The following is a 23525-nucleotide window of genomic DNA, read 5'->3' on the forward strand; positions in this document are numbered from 1 at the left end:
TGTGGGGAGGGTCTTAAGATGAAGGAACTGTCTGGGGGAGGCGGCAGGAGGGATCCTGGTGCCCCCTCCCAGCCCTGGTCTCATCCTTTGCTCTGGCACGGACACTGCCTGAGTGTCCTGGCAATAGAGGTGATCGAGGCCAGGAATGGACTCACAGGCACCAACTCCTAAGAGACAGATGTAACCACTTACAATGAGAGGCAGAAGAGAGCGCAGCCAGACCCTGGAGTCCTCGGACCTGGAGGGAACCTGAGTCGGGGAGCGGCCACCCCAGAGAGGACACTGAGCCTGGATTTTGGGAGCAGCTGTGTCTCCCATCTTTCCACCTGGTGCATCCCATTCTCTCTGCAGGGGAATGGTTGCCTTCTTCACAACTGGAAGCAAGGAAAACTTTTTCTGTGGAAGGAGATGGAGGAGAAGTGGCCTCAGTTTCCTCCTCAATAAAATGGGGATATGTGATAAAATGAGTACTTCTCTCCTGAGAGCTGAAGCAGATGAGATAATGCATGTAAAGACCCAGGGCCAGGGACATCATACGGGCTCCATTTATTCTATTATTATTTGTATGGTTACCAATTTAATAAACATTTGATTGGCATGACACTGCCTCTGGCATGTCGTGGGGGACAGACAGATCTCTGGATTCACTCCACAAGCATCCTATCAGCCTGCCTTCCTGAATGGAGACTTTCCCATGTTTCCTGAAATTCACTCTGAGTCTATCCCTCAATCTCTTCTGGGTAGTGCACCCCCAGGTTCCAGGGGTTCAAAGAGGCTCCCACAGGAGCAGCAACTGAGTCCCCCTCCCTAGTAAGGTGAAAGTGGAATCATAACTCCCCATGGGTATCCTGAAAGTACCCAGGATGTACAAGATTTTGTGTGGCCAACCCTGTAGAGCAGGAGTCGGCAAGCTTTTTCAGTAACAGGCCTGATGATAAGCTTTTAGGCTTCGCAGATCTCTGTCTCAAGTAATTCAACTCTGCCACTGTAGCAAGAAAGCAGCCAGCCACAGACAATACTTGAACGAGCGCCACTGCATTCCGCTAAACTTCATTTATGGACACATTCGATCATTTCAATTTCCTGAGATTGTCAGGTGTCATGAAATCTTCTTCTTTTGATTTCTTCCAACCATTTAAATATTGTAAAGACCATTCTTAGCCCACAGGCTGTATAAAAACAAAAGGACTCCCTCCCAAGGGAATTACAATCCATTCTTTATTGATGCGAGGATTAGAGACATGAAAAGCTTTTATTATTATTCCAGAGAGAGACCCCAGGCCTGACACCTGCAGAGAGAAGGAAGGGTCAATCTCTTCTTGAGCATTCCAAGGAAGTAGGGAATGGGAAAAAATGACAACCTTCCTAAATCTCAGTTATCTTATCTGTAAATTGGTGACAATATCCCTACCTGGGCAGAGTTTTTATGAGGCTTAGAAGAGATAAACAATGCTAAACCGTTTTGTAAAATGCAAATGTTTATCGACTTAATTCTTTCCACGGATGCGTGCTGCGGATCATATGCTGACTTTTTTATTCCCGTGAAGTCTGATGGGACAGTGTCCGTTTAAATCATAACCCCAGCTACCTAAAGTAGAACAAGTCCGCACATGCGCATTCCATTGCAGGACTGGCACCTCCAGCCACAGTCTTCCTGGAGTCCGTAACCCGCGAGTAAAGGTCCGCCCACACAGTGTTTATACGCAAGCGTAAATCGTGATTGGGAGCACTATGTCATGCCGGGAGCCCAGTCCCTTTTTCGCGCGCGAAGGCTCCGCCCCCGCAGCCAATCAGTAGGCCTCGCCCTTTGCAGGGACCAATGGCAGTGAGTGTGGGGGACGTGGCTGGGCGTCTGGGGGCGCGGCCTGGCGCTGAGAGAAGCGGCGGGGCGAGCCGGGGGCTCTAGTGAAGAGAGCTGCCGGACGGGGATCGCTGGCGCCCGGCGAGCGGAGACGGCCCTGGCCCGGCGGTCTCCGACATGTCACGATGGCGGTGGCCGTGGTCGAACTATGTGAAAGAGCGAGTCTGCCGCTACCTGCTGCACCACTACTTGGGTCACTTCTTCCAGGAGCACCTCAGCCTGGACCAGCTCAGCCTCGATCTGTACAAGGGCAGCGTCGCCCTGCGGGACATCCACCTGGAGATCTGGGTGAGGGGCCAGGCCCGGGTCCGGAGGGCGCGGGGGCGGGGGCGCGGCGACCTGCGACCCTCCACCCCCACCGGCGAGAGGGGCCGGGCTGGGGACCCGAGGCGGGCATGGAGAGGCCGGGGGCTTCCGACCCTTGCCAGGCGACCGGGGGTCCCCGGCTGATGCCCTCAGGTCCCCGCCAGAGCCGGAAGCTGGGCGGAAAGGGGGTCCCCGTCTCCACTTCCCAGGGAGAGAAACAGGCTGGGAAGGGGGGCACCCCTTGTCTGGCGAGTGCCGGAATGAGCACATCGGCTGTGGGGACTGGGTCGAGGAGGGTGCTGTGGGCGGTGAGGAGGGAGCGGAATAACCGGGGGGCTCCGGGGGTGGGACCGGGCCAGGGCAGAGGCGGCTGGTGGGCGTCCAGAGCCCTGGCGAGGGCACCTGTGGAAGAGGTGCCCTGACCTCCTGACCCCGCGATCCTGGGCCCGGTGGGTGGGGTTCGCCTTCGGATGTGGATGTCAACAACCGCGTCAGCGTCAGCGCGTGTTGATCAACACCTCTTGTGACTGCTGCCCTGTCCGCTTCTCTGCTTCCTGCTTTGGGGGGAGAGTGGGACGACCGAGGGCGTGTGGAGGGAGGGGCCTGGGGGTCCGGATCAGGGCTGGGAGGGGAGGCCCCGGGGGGGAAGGTGGGAGGTCTGGCCCCAAGCATGGGGGAGGCCTGAGGCCCGGGGTGGAGAGGGGCTGTGACTCACAGCCCGGCTGACATGGGGAGCTGTGAAGGCGCTCTCAATTAGAGGCACCAGCCCAGGGCTGCCCTGGGTCAACCCTCCAGGGCCAGAGCTGCTGGGGTGGGCTTGGGGTCAGGGGTCTAGGTTGTCTGGCAGGGCACACAGGGTGCCTGGTCTCAGTGGGGGGTAACATGACAGCCAGGCCATGAGGAGAGGCCTGCGGCTCTGGGACGGAAGAGCTGGGCTTTAGGGGTCCACTGAGTTGGGGGCAGCTCCATGTAGCCCCTTGCCTGTGAGTTCCAGTGCAGGAGGCCTTCTCTGACCTCTGACCTCTGACCTCAGGCTCTTGGACTGGCCTGAGAGAAATGACCCAAGCCTCTGGGCTGCACCTTTCCACTGGAAAAAAAACACTCCCACGCTCCCCTGCCCTGCCCTCCTGTTGGGGACTGAGTTGGCTCCTGGCTTCTGGGCCGGCCTCCAGGGAGAGGTTGGGCCCCTAGTGGAATAGAGGAGCTTCCATGAGAGGTGTCCCTCCCCCAGCTGCTCACCCTGCAACCCCCACCTTGAAGGCCTCAGACGGAGCTGAGTGCCTGGGGACCCTGGGCTGGGGTGAGGAGAGGGGCCAGAGTCCTGGTCTCAGACTCCATGGAACCCTGGGTGACCAGACCCTCCCCCTCCCTGGGCCTCAGTTTCCCCATCTGTGGATCCCTGGGTGAGGATTTGGGACTCGACCCCTGTGGGCCTTCTAGCTCTGCCCTGTGTTGGTTTATTTGTGGATCCCACAAGTGTTTCCTGGGTGGTACCGCTCAGTGCACCTGGGTCTCGGGGGAGGAGGCAGGCAGGCTCCAACAGCCTCCAGCCCAGATGTTTGCAACCAGGGACTCAGCGTGTTGGGAGTTAGGAGGCCCTCTGGCCCCAGGGCAGCCCCCTGCCTGTCTCCTCTGTCCGCTCCCCTCCTCGTGCTCCGTGATCCGGCCCAGAGTGATCCCGGGGTGCCACTGCACCCTGCCAGGCCTTTGCCCCTGCTGGTCCCATGCTCAGAACCCTCCTCCATCCCACCCTTTTCCTGGCTTCCTCCTTGTTCCTCTCTAGCCCTCCCCGCCTCCCGAGGGCCCACTCACCTCCTGGCCTCCTGCTGGGACACTCTGACCCCTTGGCTGGAGTCCAGCCAGGACGGGGAATACAGATCTTATTTCCTGATATAACTTAGATGTCCAGCACATAGAAAATACTCAGTAAATATTTTTGAAACGAATGGAGAAGGGAACATTTGAGGTGGCTTGGAGGAATGGGCACGTTTGGAGGATGTGGTGATGGAGCAGGCGGGGGGTTAGGTCAGCATGTGTCAAGGTTGGACCTTGTGGGTGACACTTGGAGGGCATGGGGGAGCAGCCAGAAGGAGGGGTGCCCCTAAGCTGGCGTCGCCCCCCACCTGCTCCTAGTCTGTGAACGAGGTGCTGGAGTCCCTGGAGTCACCGCTGGAGCTGGTGGAGGGCTTCGTGGGCTCCATCGAGGTGGCCGTGCCCTGGGCCGCACTGCTCACCGACCACTGCACCGTGCGCGTGGAGGGCCTCCAGCTCACTCTGCAGCCCCGCCAGGGCCCAGGTAGGGCGGGTGGGTGCCGGCAGGAGGATGGGTGGTGGGAGCAGGCCTGGGCCCCCGGGGCTGGCCCTGACGCCCTCCTCCGCCTCCCTGCAGGCCTGGGGGCTGCTGACTTGCAGAGCTGGGCCTCGTGCATGACCACGAGCCTGCAGCTGGCCCAGGAGTGCCTGCGGGATGAGCCCTCCAAGCCCTCGGAGCCACCACAACCCCTGGAGGGGCTGGAGATGTTTGCCCAGACCATCGAGACTGGTGAGCAGGCCCCTTTTGGCGCCAGGCCTTCTGCCCCCGGAGCCCACAGTCTGACCCTTTGAAATCCCTTCCCCTCCCTCAGTGCTTCGGAGGATCAAGGTGACCCTACTGGACACAGTCGTGCGGGTAGAGCACGCACCCGGGGACGGGGAGCGTGGCGTGGCCGTGGAGGTCCACGTGCAAAGGTAGGGGCAGGTGGGGTAGTGGGGGCTGCAGAGAGGCCCTGTCCCCCACCCCTGGCCTGGGTTCCAGGGAAGTGGCAGGGCACAGGGTGTGGGCCGTGTCGTGCACCTGGACTGGCATCCGGGGGTGGGTGGGACGGCACAGGCCCGGAGTGGCCGCGGGTCGGGGGTTGGAGGAACCAGGGCTGGCCTGAGCCCCCCAGGCTGGACTTGGGGGTCCGGGGTGGCCTGGGTGACAGGGGGCAGGCTCTGCAGGCCAGGTCCCTGACCCCAGGCCCCAGAACAGAATGCTGTGTGGAGAGAGGTGCTCCAGGCCTGGGCTGACCCTCCGCTCCCCAGACTGGAGTACTGTGACGAGGCAGTGCGGGACCCAGGCCCGGCACCCCCTGTGGACGTGCACCAACCTCCCGCCTTCCTGCACAAGCTGCTGCAGCTGGCCGGCCTCAGTCTGCACCTGGAGGAGCTCTGCCCACAGGTGGGCCTGTCCTCAGTCCCTTTCTTCTTCTAACCCCCGTCCCCTCTGACCCTTGAGCCCCTCCACCCAGCCCTATCCCTCCTGACCACCTGTCATCTTGGACCCATCTTCTTGTATCCTCTCAACGTCCCAGGAAGAGTCCCCAGGGCCCCCCTTGCAGATCGGCAGCTGCTCAGGGTACATGGAGATGATGGTGAAGGTCAAGCAGAACAAGGCCTTTCCAGGCCCCAAAGTGAGTCCCTGGGCCCCTGGGGAAGAGGGGAGCGTGCCCCACTGCAGGCCCCTCCTCAGCAAAGCTGACCTTCCACAGCGGGGGATGTTGGTGGGAAGGCATTGAGTGGGGAGAGTGGCTGCCTTCTTGGCAGCTAGAGGAACTGAGGCTCAGAGAGGGCACATGGCACCCAGGGTCACACAGCAAGTTGGTGGCAAAACTTGGGCAGCTGGCCTCCTACCTCCCCAGAGTGAGGGCAGGTGGACGGCTGCGTCTCAGGAGGGCTGGGTGGAGGTGTGGGCCCCACCGCAGCCTCCTGTGCCCCCAGCTGGAGGTCGTCGGACAGCTGGGCTCCCTGCACTTGCTCCTGACCCCACGGCAGCTCCAGCAGCTTCAGGGCCTGCTCAGCTCTCTGAAACTTGCAGGTGAGGTCTGCGGCTGGGCCAGGGAGGGGCCTGGCTGGGGAGGGGCTGGCCTCGCTGGACTGAGCTGTCCTCTCCCGCAGACCCTGAGGCTGACAAGCTGAACAAGAGCCGCCCGCTGGAGGTTGAAGATCTGTGGCTGATCGAGCAGGACCTAAACCAGCAGCTTCAGGCGGGGGCTGGGGCCGAGCCCCTCAGCGCCGACCCCCTTGTCAACATGGACAGCACCGGTGGGTGTAGGGCCAGGTCTGGCAGCTGGAGGGGTGGCTGGAGTGGGTGCAGGAGTTGCGGCTGAGCTATCCCAACTCCTCTCCTCTCGCCCACAGACCTTTTCTTCTCCATGGCCGGCCTCACGAGCAGTGTGACCTCTGTCCTCTCTGAGCTGTCCCTGTCCGACGTGGACCTGAGCTCCTCCATGCACAGTGACATGGCCTCTCGCCGGCTCTCTGCCCATCCCCGCCTACCCAGTGAGTCGGGACCCCTCAGGTGGTGGTCCCGGGCCCCGGGGTGGTGGGCAGAGGCCTGTGCAAAGCCCACCCTTGACTCGGTTCCTAGGTTTCAGAGTCGCAGTGATTCTTGGGCTAGTCGCTTTTTAATTCCCCCGAGACTTGACTCAGTTTTCTTCTATAAAAGCTGGATAATAATAAGATCCGCTGACCTTGCCGGGTTGTATATTTTGGTTTACGTGTGTGCTTGTGTGTCGCTTGGCCTAGGCCTGAGTGTTTCCTGTGCTTTATCTTCTCCGAACCTTCTGGGCTGAGGACCCCTGCCCGGCCAAGCCCCCCACCAGAGCCACACGATGGGGCAGGCATGGCCGCCTGTGGTCCAGCAGGCTTCTCCCAGCCCCGAGCCCGGAGTCCGGCCGTTGCCCTGCCTGGGTGCCTGTGAGCTCTGGGGAGCCCGTGGTGAAGCCTCTGTCCCCTCAGGCAAGGCGGCCCCCACGCCCCTTCCGGACACCCTGCGCCCTGACTCGCTGCTGAAGATGACCCTGGGGGGTGTGACGCTGACCTTGCTTCAGACGTCCGCCCCGTCCACCGGAGTGCCTGACCTCGCCACCCGCTTTTTCGCCGAGTTTGATGCCACTAAGGATGGGCCCTTCGGCTCCCGCGACTTCCACCACCTTCGGCCGCGCTTCCAGAGGGCCTGTCCCTGTAGCCATGTTCGGTACAAGCCCGAGGCAGGGGCCCAAGGAGAGGCTGCCCGAGCCCCGTGAGCCCGACTTCTGATGCCCAGCTCCGTCCCCACAGGCTCACGGGCACCGCCGTGCAGCTGTCCTGGGAGCTGCGGACAGGCGACCGGGGCCGGCGCACCACAAGCACCGACGTACGCTTTGGGCACCTCGAGGTGCTGGAGTGCCTGTGGCCCAGGAGCGCCGCGGAGCCCGAGTACACAGAGGTGAGGGCGGAGGGCGAGTGTGGGGGCGCAGGGCCTGGAGGCCGGGCCGTGTGGAGCCTGCTCACCTTCCCGCCCCGTCCCAGGTCCTGGCTTTCCCCAGCAGCCCAGGCTCCCAGGCCTCGGCTCGGCCCTGTGCCCACTTGCGCCACACACAGACCCTGCGCCGAGTGCCCAAGGTAACCCGCCCCCACCCAGGCTTGCTCCCCAGGAGGGGCCGACCCTGCCTGGCCCCTGCGGGTCCCTCTCCTGCTCCCCTCCCCATTATCCTGTGCCCCAGACAGACCCAACTCTACCCTTAGACTCTCTATTCCCTTTCCTGATTGCCCCTTCCCTTCCTCAACACGGCACACCCTGCTTGGTCTCCGAGGCTGGGGGTGGTGAAATACTGAGTGGCTTTTGGTGCGTAACCACGTATGGTTGCCCGTATCGGGCAGGGTGGCAAGGGTGGCTTGTAAGTCTCCTGACCTGCCTCCCAGTCCCCTCCTGGGTCGCCTGCCTGTGTTCCTCTCCCCGCCACGGGCACGGCTGTGTTCTGTTTTTTCCCCAAGGGGTCCCCTTCCCATCCTGCCCTTCCCCACCCACGGGCCTCGCCGACCCGAACCCCTCGCCCTCAGAGCCGACCCCGGCGCGCAGCCTCCTGCCGTTGCCACTCGGAGCTGACCCTAGAGCTGGCCGACTTCCAGACAGACGTGGAGCTGGGGGCCCTGGACCGGCTCGTGGCCCTGCTGCGCCTGGCCACTGCCCCCCTCGAGCCCACGGGCTTGCTGGTGAGCTGCCCAGCCGAGCCAGGGTGGCGGGCAGGGCGGGGCACCTCTGGTTCTCACCTTCGATTGAGGGACCCCTGGTGGCAGCTCTGACCCCCCCATTCCCCACTCCCCCAGGCGGAGCCCCTGCCGGCCACCGAGCAGCAGATGGTGGTGCGGCTCGCTGCGCCTCGGGCCACACTGCGGCTGCGCTTCCCCATCGCTGACCTGCGGCCCGAGCGGGACCCCTGGGCCGGCCGGGCTGTGCGGGCCGAGCAGCTGCGGCTGGAGCTGAGTGAGCCCCAGTTCCGGTCGGAGCTGAGCTTCGGGCCTGGTGCCCCGGCCCCCACCCGCCTGGAGCTCACCTGCTCCGACCTGCATTGTAAGAGGCTCCTGTGCAACAGGGCTTGGGGCTGTGGAAGGGGCCCCAAGCCAGAGTTTGGGGAGACCCTGGCCTCCTCTGGGCGTTGGGCAGTACAGCCCCTGTGTCCCCGGCCACCATACTCAGGGGTACGTGGGAGGGTGGCAGCCACCACAGGGAGTACAGACCCTTACTCTGGCCTGACCTGTCCCTGGGGGAGCAGTGGAAGGAGGGCTGCAATGGCATCTACCCCCCATTCCCTCCAGGCACCTATGAAGATGGAGAAAAGCCACCTGTCCCCTGCATGTGGGTTTCCAAAGCCCTGGATCCCAAGGGTCCTGGGCCCAAGTACTTCCTGCCCCAGTAAGTGGGGGCTCGGGAGGGGTGGGCAGGAGAGGGAGGGCTCTCCCGCTGAGGGCGGCAGCAGGAGCAGCGGCCTGCAGGGCAGTGACAGGCCTGTGCCCGGGCAGGGTGGTGGTGACCCTGAACCCCCAGCTCAGCTGCGCACAGTGGGAGGTGGCGCTGGAGAAGAGAGAGGCACTGGAGCTGTCCATGACCGAGAGTCCCTGCGAATTGCAGGAGCCCGAGCCCTCGCCCTTCTCCTCCAAGAGGACCATGTACGAGGCAGAGGAGGTGAGGCCCAGGGCCGCCCCTCCCCCTGCCCCCATCTCTGCCCTGGGAGCCCCCTGGGGTGGGCATGATGTGACCCAGCGCAGGGGAGGGTTTCTTCTCTCACGTTCTCTCTGGTCAGTAGGGAGTCTGAGCTCCCCTGCTTGTGGGACCCAGGAGTGAAGTGCACTGGTGAGGGGCCCCTGGGAGAGCAGGATCCGCGGTGCGGAGGATCAGGGGCCCATCCTGGCCATTTATCGACAGTGTCCGTTTGGGCCCCAGGATCCTCCTCTCTGCAGGTGATGAGGATGGAGTGAGGCAGTTCAGGGGCTCTGGGGCAAACGGCCTGGGTCTCCTCAGGTCCCCTTGGGCCTGTCGCCTTGGGGAGTCACCGAGCCTCTTGGTGCTGTTTCCTTGCCTGCAAAGTGGGCGTAGTGACCTCGGTCTCACGGGCCTGTCGTGAGGCTTCAGGAAGATCACGTGGGCGAAGCCCTTGGAGCAGGCTGGTCCGCAGCCAGTGCTACCAGCAAGGTGGCTGCAGGCCGTCCCAGCACAGCAGGGCTCGTGGGCCGCCGGGTTCTGGGCGGTCAGGACTCACCCCCGCTGAGACTCACCCTGTCTAGATGGTGATTCCGGGAGACCCCGAGGAGATGAGGACCTTCCAGAACCGGACCCTGGCCCTGTCCCGCTGCAGCCTGGAAGTGATCCTGCCCAGTGCCCATATCTTCCTGCCCAGCAAGGAGGTCTACGAGAGCATCTACAACAGGTGGAGACCCAGGCAGGCAGGGCGGGGCGGCAAGGGGCAGGCAGGGTCCTGAGGGGCTGGGCCTGGGCCCCTCACCTTGTGCATCCTCCCGTCTCAGGATCAACAACGACCTGTTGATGTGGGAGCCCGCAGACCTGTTCCCCACCCCTGGCCCCACCACCCACCCCGCTGGCTTCCCGGGCCCCTCCAGGTTCTGGCCTGATGACTTCAAAATGTGCAAGTCGGCCTTCAAGCTGGGTAGGAGGGCTGCCGCTGCTGGCCCGGGGGAGCGCGGGGCCCGGGGCCCCTCAGGTCTGTGGGGCGGCCCCCCCAGGTCCCCTTCCCACCCCACCACCTTCATCTCCCCAGACTCCGACTCGGAGGATGAGGACACCCGCTTCTTCTCGGCGGGCGCTCCGGGCGCCCCCCCCGCCCCCGCCCCCAAGCCGCTGAGCCCGCACACCCAGAGCACCTTCTCCATGCTGGTGACCGTGCTGAGGGGCCGGGTCACCACCCTCTGCGAGGCCAAGGTGAGGGGGGCCTCAGGCAGGGCCGCCCCTCAGCTCAGGGTCCTCATCGGTGGGAGAACGAATAAAGCATGGGCAGCTCCAAGTTGGGAATATGGGGACAGAGAGACACATTTCACTGTCCATCCTGCCGTCCAGCCACCCACCGGCCCACACCAGCCATCCCTTCACACCCTGTTGCACCCATCAGCCATTAGCAGCACTTACTATATGCAGAGCTCTGCTAGCCGTTGGGGACAGAGGAGCACTGGCTGACCCCTGGGAGGTGGGCCGGGTGGGCCTTGTCCTTCCTGCTGGGCAGCAGAGCCCCATGGGGCCCCCCGGCTGGTAGAGGCAGGAGCTGACCCCAGTCAGGCCAGGGCTCCCAGAGCCCCTCAGCCCTGAGGGTGGGCATCTGCTACACAAGGCCCGCCTGTGTCTGTGGGGCTCTGACTGCAGGGCGAGGATGGCAGGCGGCTGGAGGCCACTCACGGAGAGCTGGTGCTGGACATGGAGCATGGCACCCTCTTCAGCGTCTCCCAGTACCGCAGCCAGCCAGGGCTCGGGTACTTCTGTCTGGAAGCCGAGAAGGCAAAGCTCTACCACCGAGGTGGGTATGGGGTTGTGGCTCTGGGGTCCCTGGTCAGGGGCGAGGGTTCGTCAGGAGGGCCGGGAGCTCTGGGCGGCATGGATGGCCAGCACTTGGCAGGGGCCTCACCGGACCCCCTGCCCACCAGCGGCCGTGGATGACTACCCACTGCCCACTCGCCTGGACCTGCCCACCTTCACCCCTCCGGCCCAGCTGGCCCTGACCATCTACCCATCGGAAGAAGGGGTGGCTGAGCGGGGCACCTTGGGCCGCCAGGGTGCCCACATGCTGTCCTCCGCTGTGCGCATCCACCTGGACCCCCACAGGAACGTCAAGGTACAGCCGCCCCTGCTCGCTGCCCACCCACTTGGCCGGGGTGACTGCCCCCCTGGAGCGTGGTGGGCTGTGACCCTGCTGCCCTGCTGACCCCTCCCTACCCCCAGGAGTTCCTGGTGACCCTGCGGCTGCACAGAGCCACCCTGCGTCACTACATGGCCCTGCCTGAACAGAGCTGGCACTCCCAGGTGAGCGAGGGTGGCCCCGGGCTGGGAGGCGGCCGGCGGGCCGGGCCGCTGCAGACAAGGCAGGTGCTGGAGGAGGGGACAGGCCACCTTATCCTCTGGGTCCCCTGCTGTCCTGGCCCCCAAAGCTCCTGGAGTTCCTGGACGTGTCAGATGATCCGGTGCTGGGCTACCTGCCCCCGACAGTCCTCACCGTGCTGCACACACACCTGTTCTCCTGCGCCGTGGACTACAGGTGCTCAGGCTGGGTGGGCCAGGGAGGGGGCACCAGCCCACGGGTGGGAGGAGCCCGCCCCAGCCAGAATGTGCCCCACAGGCCCCTCTACCTCCCCGTGCGTGTCCTCCTCACCGCTGAGACCTTCACCGTCTCCAGCAACATCGTCATGGACACCTCCACCTTCCTGCTGAGGTATCCCACCTGTTCCCCACCTGTCCCCCCATCTGTCCATCCCCCACCAGCCAGCCTGCAGCAGCCACCACCCAGGGCCACTGCCTGACCATTGTGTCCTCGGGCCTCATTCTGAGCTTTTCTGTACATTTGGGATGATGATCCTTCCCTCAGGAAAGTGAATTGGTTGCACCTTCCCGGAGAACAGTCGGAGCCTCCGACTCAGAACCCCCAAAGCGTTCACTCTCTCTGGTAACCTGGTGTCCGGGGGTTGTCCAAGAAATACAAGGAGAGCTGGGAGAAGGGGGTTGGGGGGCCAGGGCAGCTGGGGGGCCCACATGAAGTGGAGGAGCAATCACCGGCTGTTGATGGGCCGGCATCGTGGGGGTCAGACCCGTTCTCATGTAGCAAGGACGCCAAAGCCATGGAGGGCCACGCTCCAGCTTCTCGTGGGCTCAGACCCCTGGGGGTCCCTTGTCAGCTCTGCCCGTCTTGGAGAGCCCCGCCCTTGCCCCGGCCCCCAGGGAGCTGCCGCCTGCCCTCTCAGCCCTGTTCCCTCCCAGGTTCATCCTCGACGACTCTGCCTTGTACCTGTCCAACAAGTGTGGGGCGGAGACTCTGGATCTGCGGCGAGGTAGGCAGGGGTGGACTGGGCTCCCTCCCCTCTCGGGGCCCACAGCCCCCCATGACCCCCAAAGCAGTCAGAGACGCACAACCCAGCTGCAGGCTGGGTTCCCAGCACCCGTGGGCTACGCCCAGAAATACCCTTTGGTGGTGGGGGCAGCAAGTGGGGGTGAGGAAGCAGTAGGAACTTTCTACTCTCTGCTTCAGACTATGTGTGTGTCTTGGACGTTGACCTCCTGGAGCTCGTGATCAAAACCTGGAAAGGAAGCACTGAGGGCAAACTGGTGAGTGTGGTCGTCACCCGGGCCCCCAGAGCAGGTCCCACGGCCAAGGGGCCCCTCAGGGGAGCCTCCTTGCCCCTGTGCCTTCTCGCTTCCACTCCGAGGGCCCCAGGCTTGGGTCATGGATGTCCCTGAATGTTTGCTGAGTGAATGAATGAATGGGCTTTAGCACCGCCACTAGAAGGCAGCAGTAACCAGGGAAAAAGCAGGATCCTGGGATTTGGCTAACCTTGCAGGTCCCCCACCATCCTCTGGAAAATGGGGTAACCGACTCAGTTTGCTCATCTGTTCAGTGGGGTCACGGGCAGGATGATGAGCCCCCACTTCCAGGGAAGACCCAGCCCCAGATGGGGGAGGGAGAGCCGAGCCGAGGTGGGACCCCAGAGAGGCTGCCCTGATGCCGCCCCACCCACAGAGCCAGCCGCTGTTCGAGCTGCGCTGCTCCAACAACGTGGTGCACGTGCACAGCTGTGCCGACTCCTGTGCCCTGCTGGTCAACCTGCTCCAGTACGTAATGAGCGCGGGCGACCTGCACCCCCCACCCCGGCCCCCCAGCCCCACGGAGATCGCCGGCCAGAAGGTACAGGTGAGGCCTGGCTGCACGGGCCATCAGAGCTCAGCCAGGCCCCTTCCCCTGCCACGGCCCCCAGGGGCCGGCCGGGGTTTGGGGGAGCCCCTGGGCCCCACCCCCTGCCACTCACGGCCTGCGCCCACCCTGCCCAGCTCTCCGAGAGCCCGGCCTCGCTGCCCCCAACCCCCCCGGTGGAGTCGGCCCTCATCAACCAGCGGGACCTGACCGATGCCCTCCTGGACACCGAGCGCCGCCTGCAGGAGCCGGGCCGGCCGTCAGGTGGGGTGGTGCCCTGGGGCCAGCGGGCAGCCAGCACCCACAGTGGGCATCCCTAAACTGGCCTCTCCCTCCCACAGGCAACCCCGAACCTCCAGCCTCTCCTGTGTCGGTCTACCTGTTCCCAGGTGAGGGGAGCGGGGCCCACCCCCCAGCCGAGGCTCCTGCTAGTGGCTTAGGGTCCCCGTCGGAGGACAAGGAAGAGGAAAAAGAAGAGGACAGGGAAGGGGACACTTTGGACAGCGATGAGTTCTGCATCCTTGACGCTCCTGGCCTGGGCATCCTGGTGCGTGGTGGGCAGGCTGAGCAGGGCTAGGTGGCGGGAGGGCAAGGGGAGCACTGGGCTTGGGGTATTCACCTCCGGGCCCCTGGCACCCATGGGGAACAGCCGAACACGCCACGGCACGCCCGCAAGAGCCGAGTTCCAAGGAGCCCGGGCTGGCAGGGGCCAGTGGCACTTGGGCCCCTCCTGGACGGGCCACTGAGACCCAGGCCCAGGGTGGTGGCCCCAGAGTCGGACAGGAATGTGGAGAAGCTAAGAGGGGCCGTGGGCAGGGCCCAGGCCTGGCGCTCATCTGTACCCTTCTGCAGCCCCGAGACGGGGAGCCCGTGGTGACGCAGCTGCACCCCGGCCCCATCATCGTGCAGGAGGGGCACTTTGCCCGGCCGCTGGGCAGCACAGATCTGCTGCGGGCACCCGCCCACTTCCCAGTGCCCAGCACCCGCGTAGTGATGCGCGAGGTCTCCCTCGTCTGGCACCTTTATGGGGGCCGGGACTTCGGCCCTCTTCCCAGCCACAGGTGAGAGGGCACAGGTGGCAGGCCTGGCCTTGGGCAGCCCATCTCCTGGCACTGAAAGGCCTGCCCTGAGCAGGGAAGGGAGGGAAAGCGGTGCCTCTGAGTCAGCTTGTTCCCCGCCCCTCCCCAGGGCGAAAGGCCTCGCGGGCCCCAGGGGCTCCCCTTCCCGCTGCTCTGGCTCCAGCCGGCCCCAGAACTCATGGCGCGCCCAGGGCGGCAGCGGGCGGCAGCACCACGTGCTCATGGAGATCCAGCTCAGCAAGGTGAGCCGGGGGTGGGGAGGGCAGGGGACGGAAAGGGCCATGGGGTCTCTTTCCGTGCCATCCCATCCTCGCCCCCGGCCAGCACTTCATGGAAACGCTGCAGGCCCCATTCGCTCACTGAGTCAGGGGATGTTCGTGGAGCATCTGCTGTATCGTGCAGTAGAGTGTGTTCCAGACACTCAGTGCAGCGGCGAATAAAACACACAAAAACCCCTGCCTTCATGTTGCCTGTATGGTAGTGGGAGAAGCCCAGCAGAGGAATGTATAGATGAGTAAAATAAATAATAAACCAGATGGTGATAAACACTCAAGGAAAGTAAAGCAGGGAAAGGGTGTGAGGTGCTAGGGGTGGTGAGAAAGCTTTCCTGAGAAGGCGCTATTGGAATAAAGACCCGAGGAGGTGAGCCGGGCAGAGGGGACAGTGTGATGGCTGCGAGTTTGTTATATTCCTGCACGCCAGCGGGGCTGCAGCCGAGCAGGGGAGGAGAGCAACAGGATGCGAGGCCAAGAGGTGGCCGGGGCCGGGTCGTGCCGGGCCCTGTAGACCACGGAAACAGTGCTGGGTTTTGCTGGAGCCACGGGTGGGCTTCAGAGAGGGTGAGGCAGGATCTGCCTCGGCTTCTTCCGGCCCCCTGCCGCCTGCCATCATCCGAGTGAGCCCTGGCGCGTCCAAGTTGGGCGGCGAGGACGGTCAGATTCTGCAGAGATCTTTTGGCTGCTAGGTTAGCTGTGTGAGACCTGAGCGGGTAGAGGCGCCACTTGCCAAAAGTGATCCCTGGCTGAGCGCATTCCCCAAGCTCATGGTGCTGGCCGACTGCTTGGGGGGCAGATGACAAGCCAGCAAATCTGCTGGCAGCTGCAGTGGGTGTTATCTGGGTCCGACATGAGCTGAGAGAGAGAAAACCTGGGCAGGTGGCCCAGGGGCAAAGGGGCCTGCAGGTGAGAAAGGTCTTGGTGCGTTCGAGGGGCCAGGAGAGGCCAGTGCAGGGAGCCCACCAGGAAGGGGGGGTGAGAAGGCTGGGGTGGAGGGGAGGCCAGGCCCCGTTAGGAGGGTGCAGGAGTTAGTGCAAAGAGAGCCAGGGGAGGCCCTGAGCAGGAGTGGGAGCGGCGGGGGCAGGCAGGCTTGTTTCACCAAGTCCCTCTGGGTTTGTGGAGGGTGGATTGGTGGGAGCAGTTGGGAGGCGAGTTAGGGTCCCGCTGGTGCCATCCAGGGGAGGTGATGGCGACTGGGAGACCAGGTGAAAGACATGCAGAGGGACTCGGGACAAAAATTGAGGAAGCAAAGCTGTCAGACCTGGTGATGAAGAGCTTGGAGCGTGAGGGAGGAGCCAAGGTTTGCCATTAAGGAAACGGTGGGCCGGGAGCCCCTTACACAACGGGAAAAGGGGCAGGTGGATTTGGGGGAAGGCGCTGTTTGAAACCCTGTGGGACCGGTTGAGTTGGAGCTGAGGCAGCTGTCGGGGCTGAGCAGGGGACGTGGCCAGGAAGAGTCCTCGGAGGAGGCTCCCCGGAGCCTGTCCCCGCACCCTGCGTGCCCCGGGGCCTAGGTTGAGTTCCTCCCTCCATGGCTGGGTCCCAGCTGTCCCTGCTCAGGCCTCCGTCCCCACCCCCAGGTGAGCTTCCAGCACGAGGTGTACCCCGAGGAGCCAGCCACGGGCACTGCGGCCCCCGGCCGGGAGCTGGAGGACCGGCCGCTGTCCCGCCAGGTGTTCGTCGTGCAGGAGCTCGAGGTCCGCGATCGCCTGGCCTCGTCCCAGATCAACAAGTTCCTGTACCTGCACACGAGCGAGCGGATGCCACGGCGCGCCCACTCCAACATGGTAGGGCGGGCCCGCCCCCTCGCTGTCATCGGGCGGGCCCGGGAGCCACTGCGGCCGCGCCACGTGTGTGCCCCCACACGTGCACACGCACACCCACGGCCCAGGCGGCACCTGCCGAGGCTCAGCCTGAGGGTGGGGAGCCTCGGAGGAGGAGGAGCTGGCCGGGCGAGCCTTGGGCCCAGAGGGTGCCTTCTGCCTGCAGCTCACCATCAAGGCGCTGCACGTGGCCCCTACGACCAACGTGGGCGGGCCCGAGTGCTGTCTCCGGGTCTCCCTGATGCCCCTGCGGCTCAACGTGGACCAGGTGAGTGGGCAGGGCCCGCGGTGACCCCCACTGCCTCCAGGCCCCCGCGCCTGGCCCACATCCTGCATCTGCCCTGCAGGACGCCCTGTTCTTCCTCAAGGACTTCTTCACCAGCCTGGCGGCCGGCATCAACCCCCTGCTCCCAGCAGAGACCTTGGCCATGGGTGAGAGGCTGAGCCGGTGAGGGGTGACATCCTGTCCTCCTGCCATCCCCGGGCCCTTTCTCAGTCTGTGGTGCCCCCCTCCCCAGCACACCCCGAAGCCCGAGTCCGGCCGGGCAGCCCCCAGGAAGAGCAACCCGAGGGTGCAGAGACGACAGGCTTTCAGGAGACCCCAGTTGGCAGACACAGCTCCTCTGCTGAGCAGCAGCCCATCTACTTCAGGTAGGCCGAGGCCGGGAGGCTGGCGCCAGGTGGCAGGGGGCTGTGCCGGTGACCAGAGGACGCCTTCTGCCCTCTCGTCCTTGCAGAGAGTTCCGCTTCACGTCTGAGGTGCCCATCTGGCTGGATTACCACGGCAAGCACGTCACCACGGACCAGGTGGTAAGCGGGGCCGCCAGGCAGGGGCTGCGTGGGCCGGGGCCTCTCTGGGGGTCCCTGGAAGGCCCTGCCCACATGCACCGGGGGCCCTGTGTGCATCCAGGCACCGCCAGCCGCTGAGGTGGCCTCCCTCGGCCCCCGTGTCCCAACACCCCTGTCAAGCAAACCCAATCCCCCTCCCCCAGGGCACCTTCGCCGGCCTCCTCATCGGCCTGGCCCAGCTCAACTGCTCTGAGCTGAAACTGAAGAGGCTCTGCTGTCGGCACGGGTGAGCCCCTCCTGCCCCCAGCCCCACCCCGGGGTCCCCGGTCCTCCCTCTGCACTGTTCCTGACGGGCTGTGTGGGCTTGGCCAAGCGTCACCCCTCCCCGGGTGAAACAGTAGCAGTCAACCCTCTGCCCGGGGTGGGGTGGGCCGTGCGGCGTGTTGGGGTGTCCACAGCACTTGCTGCAGGGCAGGCCGCAGTGGGTCCTCCAGGTCCTGGCCCCGTGACCGCTTGGTGTGACTCTCCTTCATCCTTCCTCCCCACCCCCCACCCCCCATCCAGACTTTTGGGTGTGGACAAGGTGCTGGGCTACGCTCTCAACGAGTGGCTGCAGGACATCCGCAAGAATCAGTTGCCTGGGCTGCTGGGGGGCGTGGGCCCCATGCACTCAGTCGTCCAGCTCTGTAAGTGTCTGGGCCGTGGGGGTCCTTGAAACTACTATTACTCTTGGGCAGGCTAGAAGCTGTCATTAAGAGGAGGTGGCGGAGGTCCTAGAGCAGGGCCGGGTGGTGGGTTGGAGGCAGGGCAGCCATGGGCACCTCTGACCAGCGCCTCACCCCAGTCCAAGGGTTCCGGGACCTGCTGTGGCTGCCCATCGAGCAGTACCGGAAGGATGGACGCCTCATGCGGGGCCTGCAGCGAGGGGCTGCATCCTTCGGCTCGTCCACGGCCTCCGCCGCCCTGGAACTCAGCAACCGCCTGGTGCAGGCCATCCAGGTGCGTGGGCACGGGGTGGGCCAGGGCCCCTCTGCTCCCCAGCCCCAAGTCTGTCCTCAGAGCTCTACTGGGAGGGGTATATTGTGACCTTATTTTGGAGAGAGAGAAGCAGTCCTGGAGAAAAGAGGCTAAGGGGCTTGTCTGGGGCCCCACTGCCAGGCCAGGGCCGAGCCTGCCCAGCCCGGTCTCCTGGGGCCCCCAGTGGCTCCTGAGGTGAAAGGGGGAGCACTGCCGCCCTCCCTGCCCCCACCCCAGGCCTTAGAGCCCACTGTGCCTCTGTGCTCCCAGCCACGTTGGAGAGGGGAGGAGGTGGGGTTGGCAGGAAGGCAGCTGTGTGAGTGGCTGTCGTTCGCTGGATGAATTCCGTGATGAGCTGGTGCCCTGGGAGGTGGGCTCCAGGGAGGGCAGCCCCTGAAGGTGGGCAGACAGCATCTGCTGGGCAGATGTAGCAGGTGAGGGGATGAAGATGCGCAGATCCTGGAGAGCAGGTTCCTCCTGGGGCAGGGTCACAGGAGAAGAGGCTGGAGAGCCGAGCAGGCACCAGGGTGCTAAGCTGGGGTGTGGAGTGGCCCATCACCTTCAGCGCATGCAGAGCTCGGCTGGGAAGGGAAGGAGGGACGCTGGGAGGACGCGTGGGGGCAGGTGTGGCAGGGGAGCCAGCGGACAGGCCCTCTGCTGACCCCTGGGGGTGGGCAAGGAGCTGGGGCGGGAAGTACCCAGATGTGGTGCTCAGCAGAAAGGGGCTCTGGGTCCATCCAAGAAGACCCAGCAATCGTCAGCCTCCAGTGCTTTCTGAACCTTTTTCTTGACCCATGTCCCTGTCGCAGGTGACTCAGAAAAGTCCCCTTGGGAGTCACGTGCTCCAGTTGAACAGGAGGAAGCGGGGGTGGGTGGAGGCTGAGCGGGAGCCAAAGGGTGCAGCTGGTGTAGACGAGGCTGAGGGGCTGCCGGGCCAGCCCTCCTCACCCCGTGTTCTTGGTGCTCCCCAGGCCACGGCCGAGACGGTATATGACATCCTGTCCCCGGCCGCGCCCATCTCCCGCTCCCTGCAGGACAAGCGCTCGGCTCGGAGGCTGCGCAGGGGCCAGCAGCCGGCTGACCTCCGGGAGGGCGTGGCCAAGGCCTACGACACCGTGCGAGAGGTGATGCAGCCCCTGCTCCCCAGCGCCCCGTGCCCGCCTCCTCCCCTGACCCCTGCACTGACCTCTGACCTCCACAGGGCATCCTGGACACGGCTCAGACCATCTGTGACGTGGCATCGCGGGGTCACGAGCAGAAAGGGCTGACGGGCGCTGTGGGGGGCGTGATCCGCCAGCTGCCCCCCACCGTGGTGAAGCCCCTCATCCTGGCCACGGAGGCCACGTCCAACCTGCTCGGGGGGATGCGCAACCAGATCCTCCCCGATGCCCACAAGGACCACGCGCTCAAGTGGCGCTCCGAGGAGGCCCAGGACTGAGCCCCGGGCGCCCGGGACCCAGGGGACACTGCCACCCCCCTCGCACCCTGCCCGGCAGCCCCACTGCCCCCAGGGATGCTGCCAGCTCCTGCGCCTCCCGAGAAGCTGTGATGGCGCCCAGCCGGCCCAGGCCTGTCCAGGGAGCACCTGGCCCGCCGATCCCTGTGGGAGTGGACACCTCCCGGCCTTGGGGCCTTGGGCCCCGTTTCTGCACTTTTCCTCCAGGGAGAAAGGACACGGCCCTCACCGTCAGCTGGGCCACCTGCTGCCTTGTCCCAGGATGGAGGCTTTCGGACCTTCGGGCTCTGGTCCCACTTAGCCAAGTGTCTCTCCATGTCTGGGGGGAGGCGGGGAGCAGACACCATACGGTTCGATGTATTATTTTTAAGCTCCTCGAGCACGTGGCGCAGTGTCTGCATGAAGTGGAATAAACTGTGCCCACCGCCGAGCCCTCTCCTGCCTCCCGTGTCGCCGCCAGAGATCGCCTCAGCCCAGCAGGAGCTGAGTGTGCTCCTGGGCCCCGGGTTCCAAAGTGGGTTCCAGGGTGCAGCCACCGCGGCCCCACTTCCCACACAGAAGTATCACAGTGCAGGCCCAGGGAGCCAGCGCGGCGGCTGGGGTGGAGGCACGACCCGGGACACCCCACCAAACCCAGCCCGCAGTTCTGGCTCCTGATTCAGCTGTCCCTACAAGACCAGGGTCCAGCCTTGCCCTGGGGCCAGGTGAAAGGGGAGAGCTGGGAGGATGCTGGGCAAATAGGGAACAGTGGGGGAGCCGGAGAAGGCTCAGGCCTGATTGTGTCACCCGGAGCCTACGCCCTGGGGCTGGGTGCCAGGTCGCCCCTGGTGACCTCTGTCCAGCTCAGCCTCCGGGGTTTGCCCCAGCCATCTCTAGGAGAAGGGATCCCAGTTCTGTTGCGGGCAGCCCTGTGGCCGGAAGGGGCCCTGAAAGCTGCATTTACATAGAATTCAAACGGGGTTGGAAAACGCCCTTGGCCTCAGTCCCCCTCCGCACCCTCCTCCTCTTAGACCTTTCTCTTGCTGGCTAGGAAGGAGCTGCTCCCATCCGTGGTCCCCCTCCCCCTCCCCAGTAGCACTGCACCGAGGCGGGTGGATGGGTAGGGAAACAGGCTCAGGAGTCGCCTGAGAGTTAGGGAACCCTTGCCTTGCTGGGGTTTTCTAACGATCTCAGGTTAGACGGGCTCACCCAGATGTCCCTTTGGGACCACCGTGCCCCCTCCTCAGCAGTGACGGTCTGGACGCGTGAGCAGGGTGGGAGTCCTGTCCCGGATGGGCCTGGGCCCCTCCCACCACTGGCCACCTGGGGCCGTCAGCTGAGCGGGAGGTGGAGGGGACCGGGCTCGACCAGCTGAGGCTGTGGACGCCTGGGGTCTGATGCCACCAGGGGGGGAGCCAGGGGGCCCCACCCAGGGCTTCCTGGAGCCACCCCACCCCGCCTGGGCACAGTCCAGGCTTTCGTGCCCTTCGAACCGCACTTGTGATCCATATTGACGGTGGCGGGGTAATTATTAACCGCTGCCAGGGGCTAGGCCAACGGCTCAAAAGGCGGCCGGGCTCCAGGCACCCCACTTCCTCCTTGTGCCCGAGGGCCAGCCAGGCACCCAGGTAAGAACCTTCCTGGGCAGCCCCTCGGTCCCCAGGACCTCCACCCCCACCCCCCCCCCGCACCTTTCTGCAGGGTGACCCATCTCTCAGAGGAAGAAAGGAAGGGAGCTGGGCAACTGGGTGGCCCAGGCCAGCACCTGCCTGCTCTGGGCCTCAGTTTCCCCCTGCAGGACAAGGAGCCAGAACAGCAGTTCTCAGGGCTGCCCAGCTCTACAGAGTCAGGGTTTCTTCCCAGAGAGAGCATCCCTGCCGTGGCCCTGCCTCCCTCAGGCCTGGCACTTGGACCCCAGACAGATGGCGGGGTGGGGGGCTGAAGGGGGGTGTCATCTTGCTGGGCCAGGGGGTGGGGGGCTGCTGGGCTTGGGGGGGGTGTGTGGTCAGCTTTGGCGTCTTCTTCAGCAGGCCTGTCCTCCCAGGCGGAAGGATTCCTGCCTGGAGATCCCCCATCCCACCTTGCCTGCACCCCAAGAAGGAGGCGCCACCTCAAGAAGGTTGCCAGGATAGGGCAGTCCTTGAGGGCCTGCCCTGTAACCTGGGGCAGCCTCCTTTGCCCCTCTCGGCCTGTCTGCTCCACCTGACTCCACTTTAGAAGCTCAGAGGCCCAGCTCCCTTCCTCTTCAGGAACTTTGGGATCCCCCTAAAAAGCCTAGCTGGGCCTCGGGCAGGACTGACTGGCACTGGAGCCTGTCCTGAAGCCTCTCGGGCCGGAGGGAGAGGAGGATGACACGTTTTGTAGGAGCAAGATCTGCTGTCCAGGGCCCTGGGCCTGCGCAGCGACCCCCCAGCCTGGGGGCCAGGCCATCGTGCTTCCCACCAGCTGCGGGCCAGGGCATGGGAGACCCCCCGATTCGCGTGTGAGGAGCCACAGTGGCCCAGAAACGTCACCCTGCCTGCTCAAGGTCACCTGGATCCCAGACCCTCCCAGCTCTCGGGCCACCCCAGTGCTGGGCATCTCCCCCAACGGGCAGTGGCTTACAGCCTGCAGCTTTGCAGATCAGCCTCAGTATCTGCGGAAGTCTCAATCCTCCTCTCCCCTCCACCTCGCCGTCCCTTTCCCTGTTTTCCCTTTCTGTCCTCAGCCTGTTCCTCTCATCCTTCTTTCTCTGCTGCTTTCTGCCTCGTCCTCCCTCTTCTGTCTCCCCACCCCACCCCTCTCTCTCCAGGTCCCAGCTCCAGCTCCTCATTCAGGTCCATCCTCGTGAAACACGGACCTCAGAGGCCGCTGGAGGCTGACAGCTGCCCAGTGGCATCCCTGTCCCCCTGCCCCGTGGCTGCAGCAGGGAGGGAGGGCAAAGGGCACGGGGAGGAGGCCCAAAAGCCAGACCCGAAACTGGGGGCCAGCTCTGGTTGGGAAAGAAACAAGGAAACGAGGGAACTTGGGGGCAGAGAGGGTGGGGGCGGCAGGGCGAGCCAAGGCTGCTGAGTTGTAAATCTGAGCCCCTCCCGGCTTTATGAGGCAGATTTGGGGTTGAGCCTGGACTTCGCCCAAGGAAGGAGCGCTGGCCTCAGACGGGGCTCGAGGTGTCTGCCCAGATAATAAGAAGCCCCAGTAAAAAGCCTGTGGACTTGGGGCCGTGAGGACGCAGTGGGCCAGGGTGGGCAGACGGGGGGATCTCCAAGCACCCCTGCCCCAGGGGAGATGCCGGGAGCCAGCGCCCGGCCTCCAGTCGGCTCCCGCCCCCTGTAACAGCAACTCCATGTGGAAGTGGCCACTGGTTCCAGTGGGGCTGCTGTTATTTGGGGCGGGGGCCAGGACCCATGGAGGAAGTGAGGCGCCCACCACTCAGACCCTCAGGAGCCCTCCAAAGCAATGCTCGAGACCCAGGTCCCGGATGGCGAAGGGTGGTGGGCTGTCGGCGGATGCCGAGACAGAGTGCACAGGGCTCTGACCTATGAATTGACAGCTAGTGCTGTCGTCCCCCTCTGGCTGCCAGTTCCATAGGTCACAGGTATGTTTGCCTCAATGCCAGCCACCAGGACCTGCAGGGGCTGGGCTGGGTGGGCTGGGGTGGTGAGGGGGTGGGAGGGCGAGTCTAAAGGCCATACACACTTCCCTTCTCCAGCACAGCACCCAAGGGAGGCCCCGGCTCCCTCCTGTTTTGTTCCCCCCTTTCTGTTTCCCATCTTGAGGG

The 23525-nt window shown here is 64.5% G+C and overlaps 1 protein-coding gene across 2 annotated transcripts; it reads left to right on the forward strand.

The window, feature by feature from the left end:
- The first annotated feature begins 1867 nt into the window (after positions 1-1867).
- Positions 1868-20214, forward strand: ATG2A (autophagy related 2A). 2 transcript variants are annotated; one of them, XM_037838733.1, is made up of 41 exons: positions 1868-2149; positions 4301-4463; positions 4557-4709; positions 4792-4894; positions 5231-5366; positions 5500-5598; positions 5906-6002; positions 6083-6229; positions 6326-6466; positions 6926-7163; positions 7247-7394; positions 7478-7570; positions 8009-8161; positions 8276-8519; positions 8765-8861; positions 8969-9131; positions 9731-9873; positions 9971-10110; positions 10222-10382; positions 10818-10968; positions 11096-11283; positions 11391-11471; positions 11597-11877; positions 12031-12108; positions 12420-12490; positions 12688-12764; positions 13177-13347; positions 13485-13611; positions 13689-13894; positions 14200-14408; positions 14536-14668; positions 16282-16488; positions 16691-16792; positions 16872-16956; positions 17043-17175; positions 17262-17334; positions 17517-17599; positions 17878-17999; positions 18158-18312; positions 19302-19454; positions 19532-20214. In XM_037838733.1, exons 1-41 carry the CDS (start codon positions 1979-1981, stop codon positions 19766-19768), a joined length of 5913 nt encoding a protein of 1970 aa, XP_037694661.1. In that variant the 5' UTR covers positions 1868-1978; the 3' UTR covers positions 19769-20214. The 2 variants fall into 2 exon arrangements, with proteins under 2 accessions (XP_037694661.1, XP_037694662.1); XM_037838734.1 differs by lacking the exon at positions 12031-12108 and having other exon boundaries at positions 11597-11703; positions 11785-11877; positions 13177-13341.
- Positions 20215-23525: the final 3311 nt, after the last annotated feature.

The sequence above is a fragment of the Choloepus didactylus genome, chromosome 6 (assembly GCF_015220235.1).
Source record: "Choloepus didactylus isolate mChoDid1 chromosome 6, mChoDid1.pri, whole genome shotgun sequence".
In the NCBI taxonomy this organism is placed as follows: domain Eukaryota; kingdom Metazoa; phylum Chordata; class Mammalia; order Pilosa; family Megalonychidae; genus Choloepus; species Choloepus didactylus.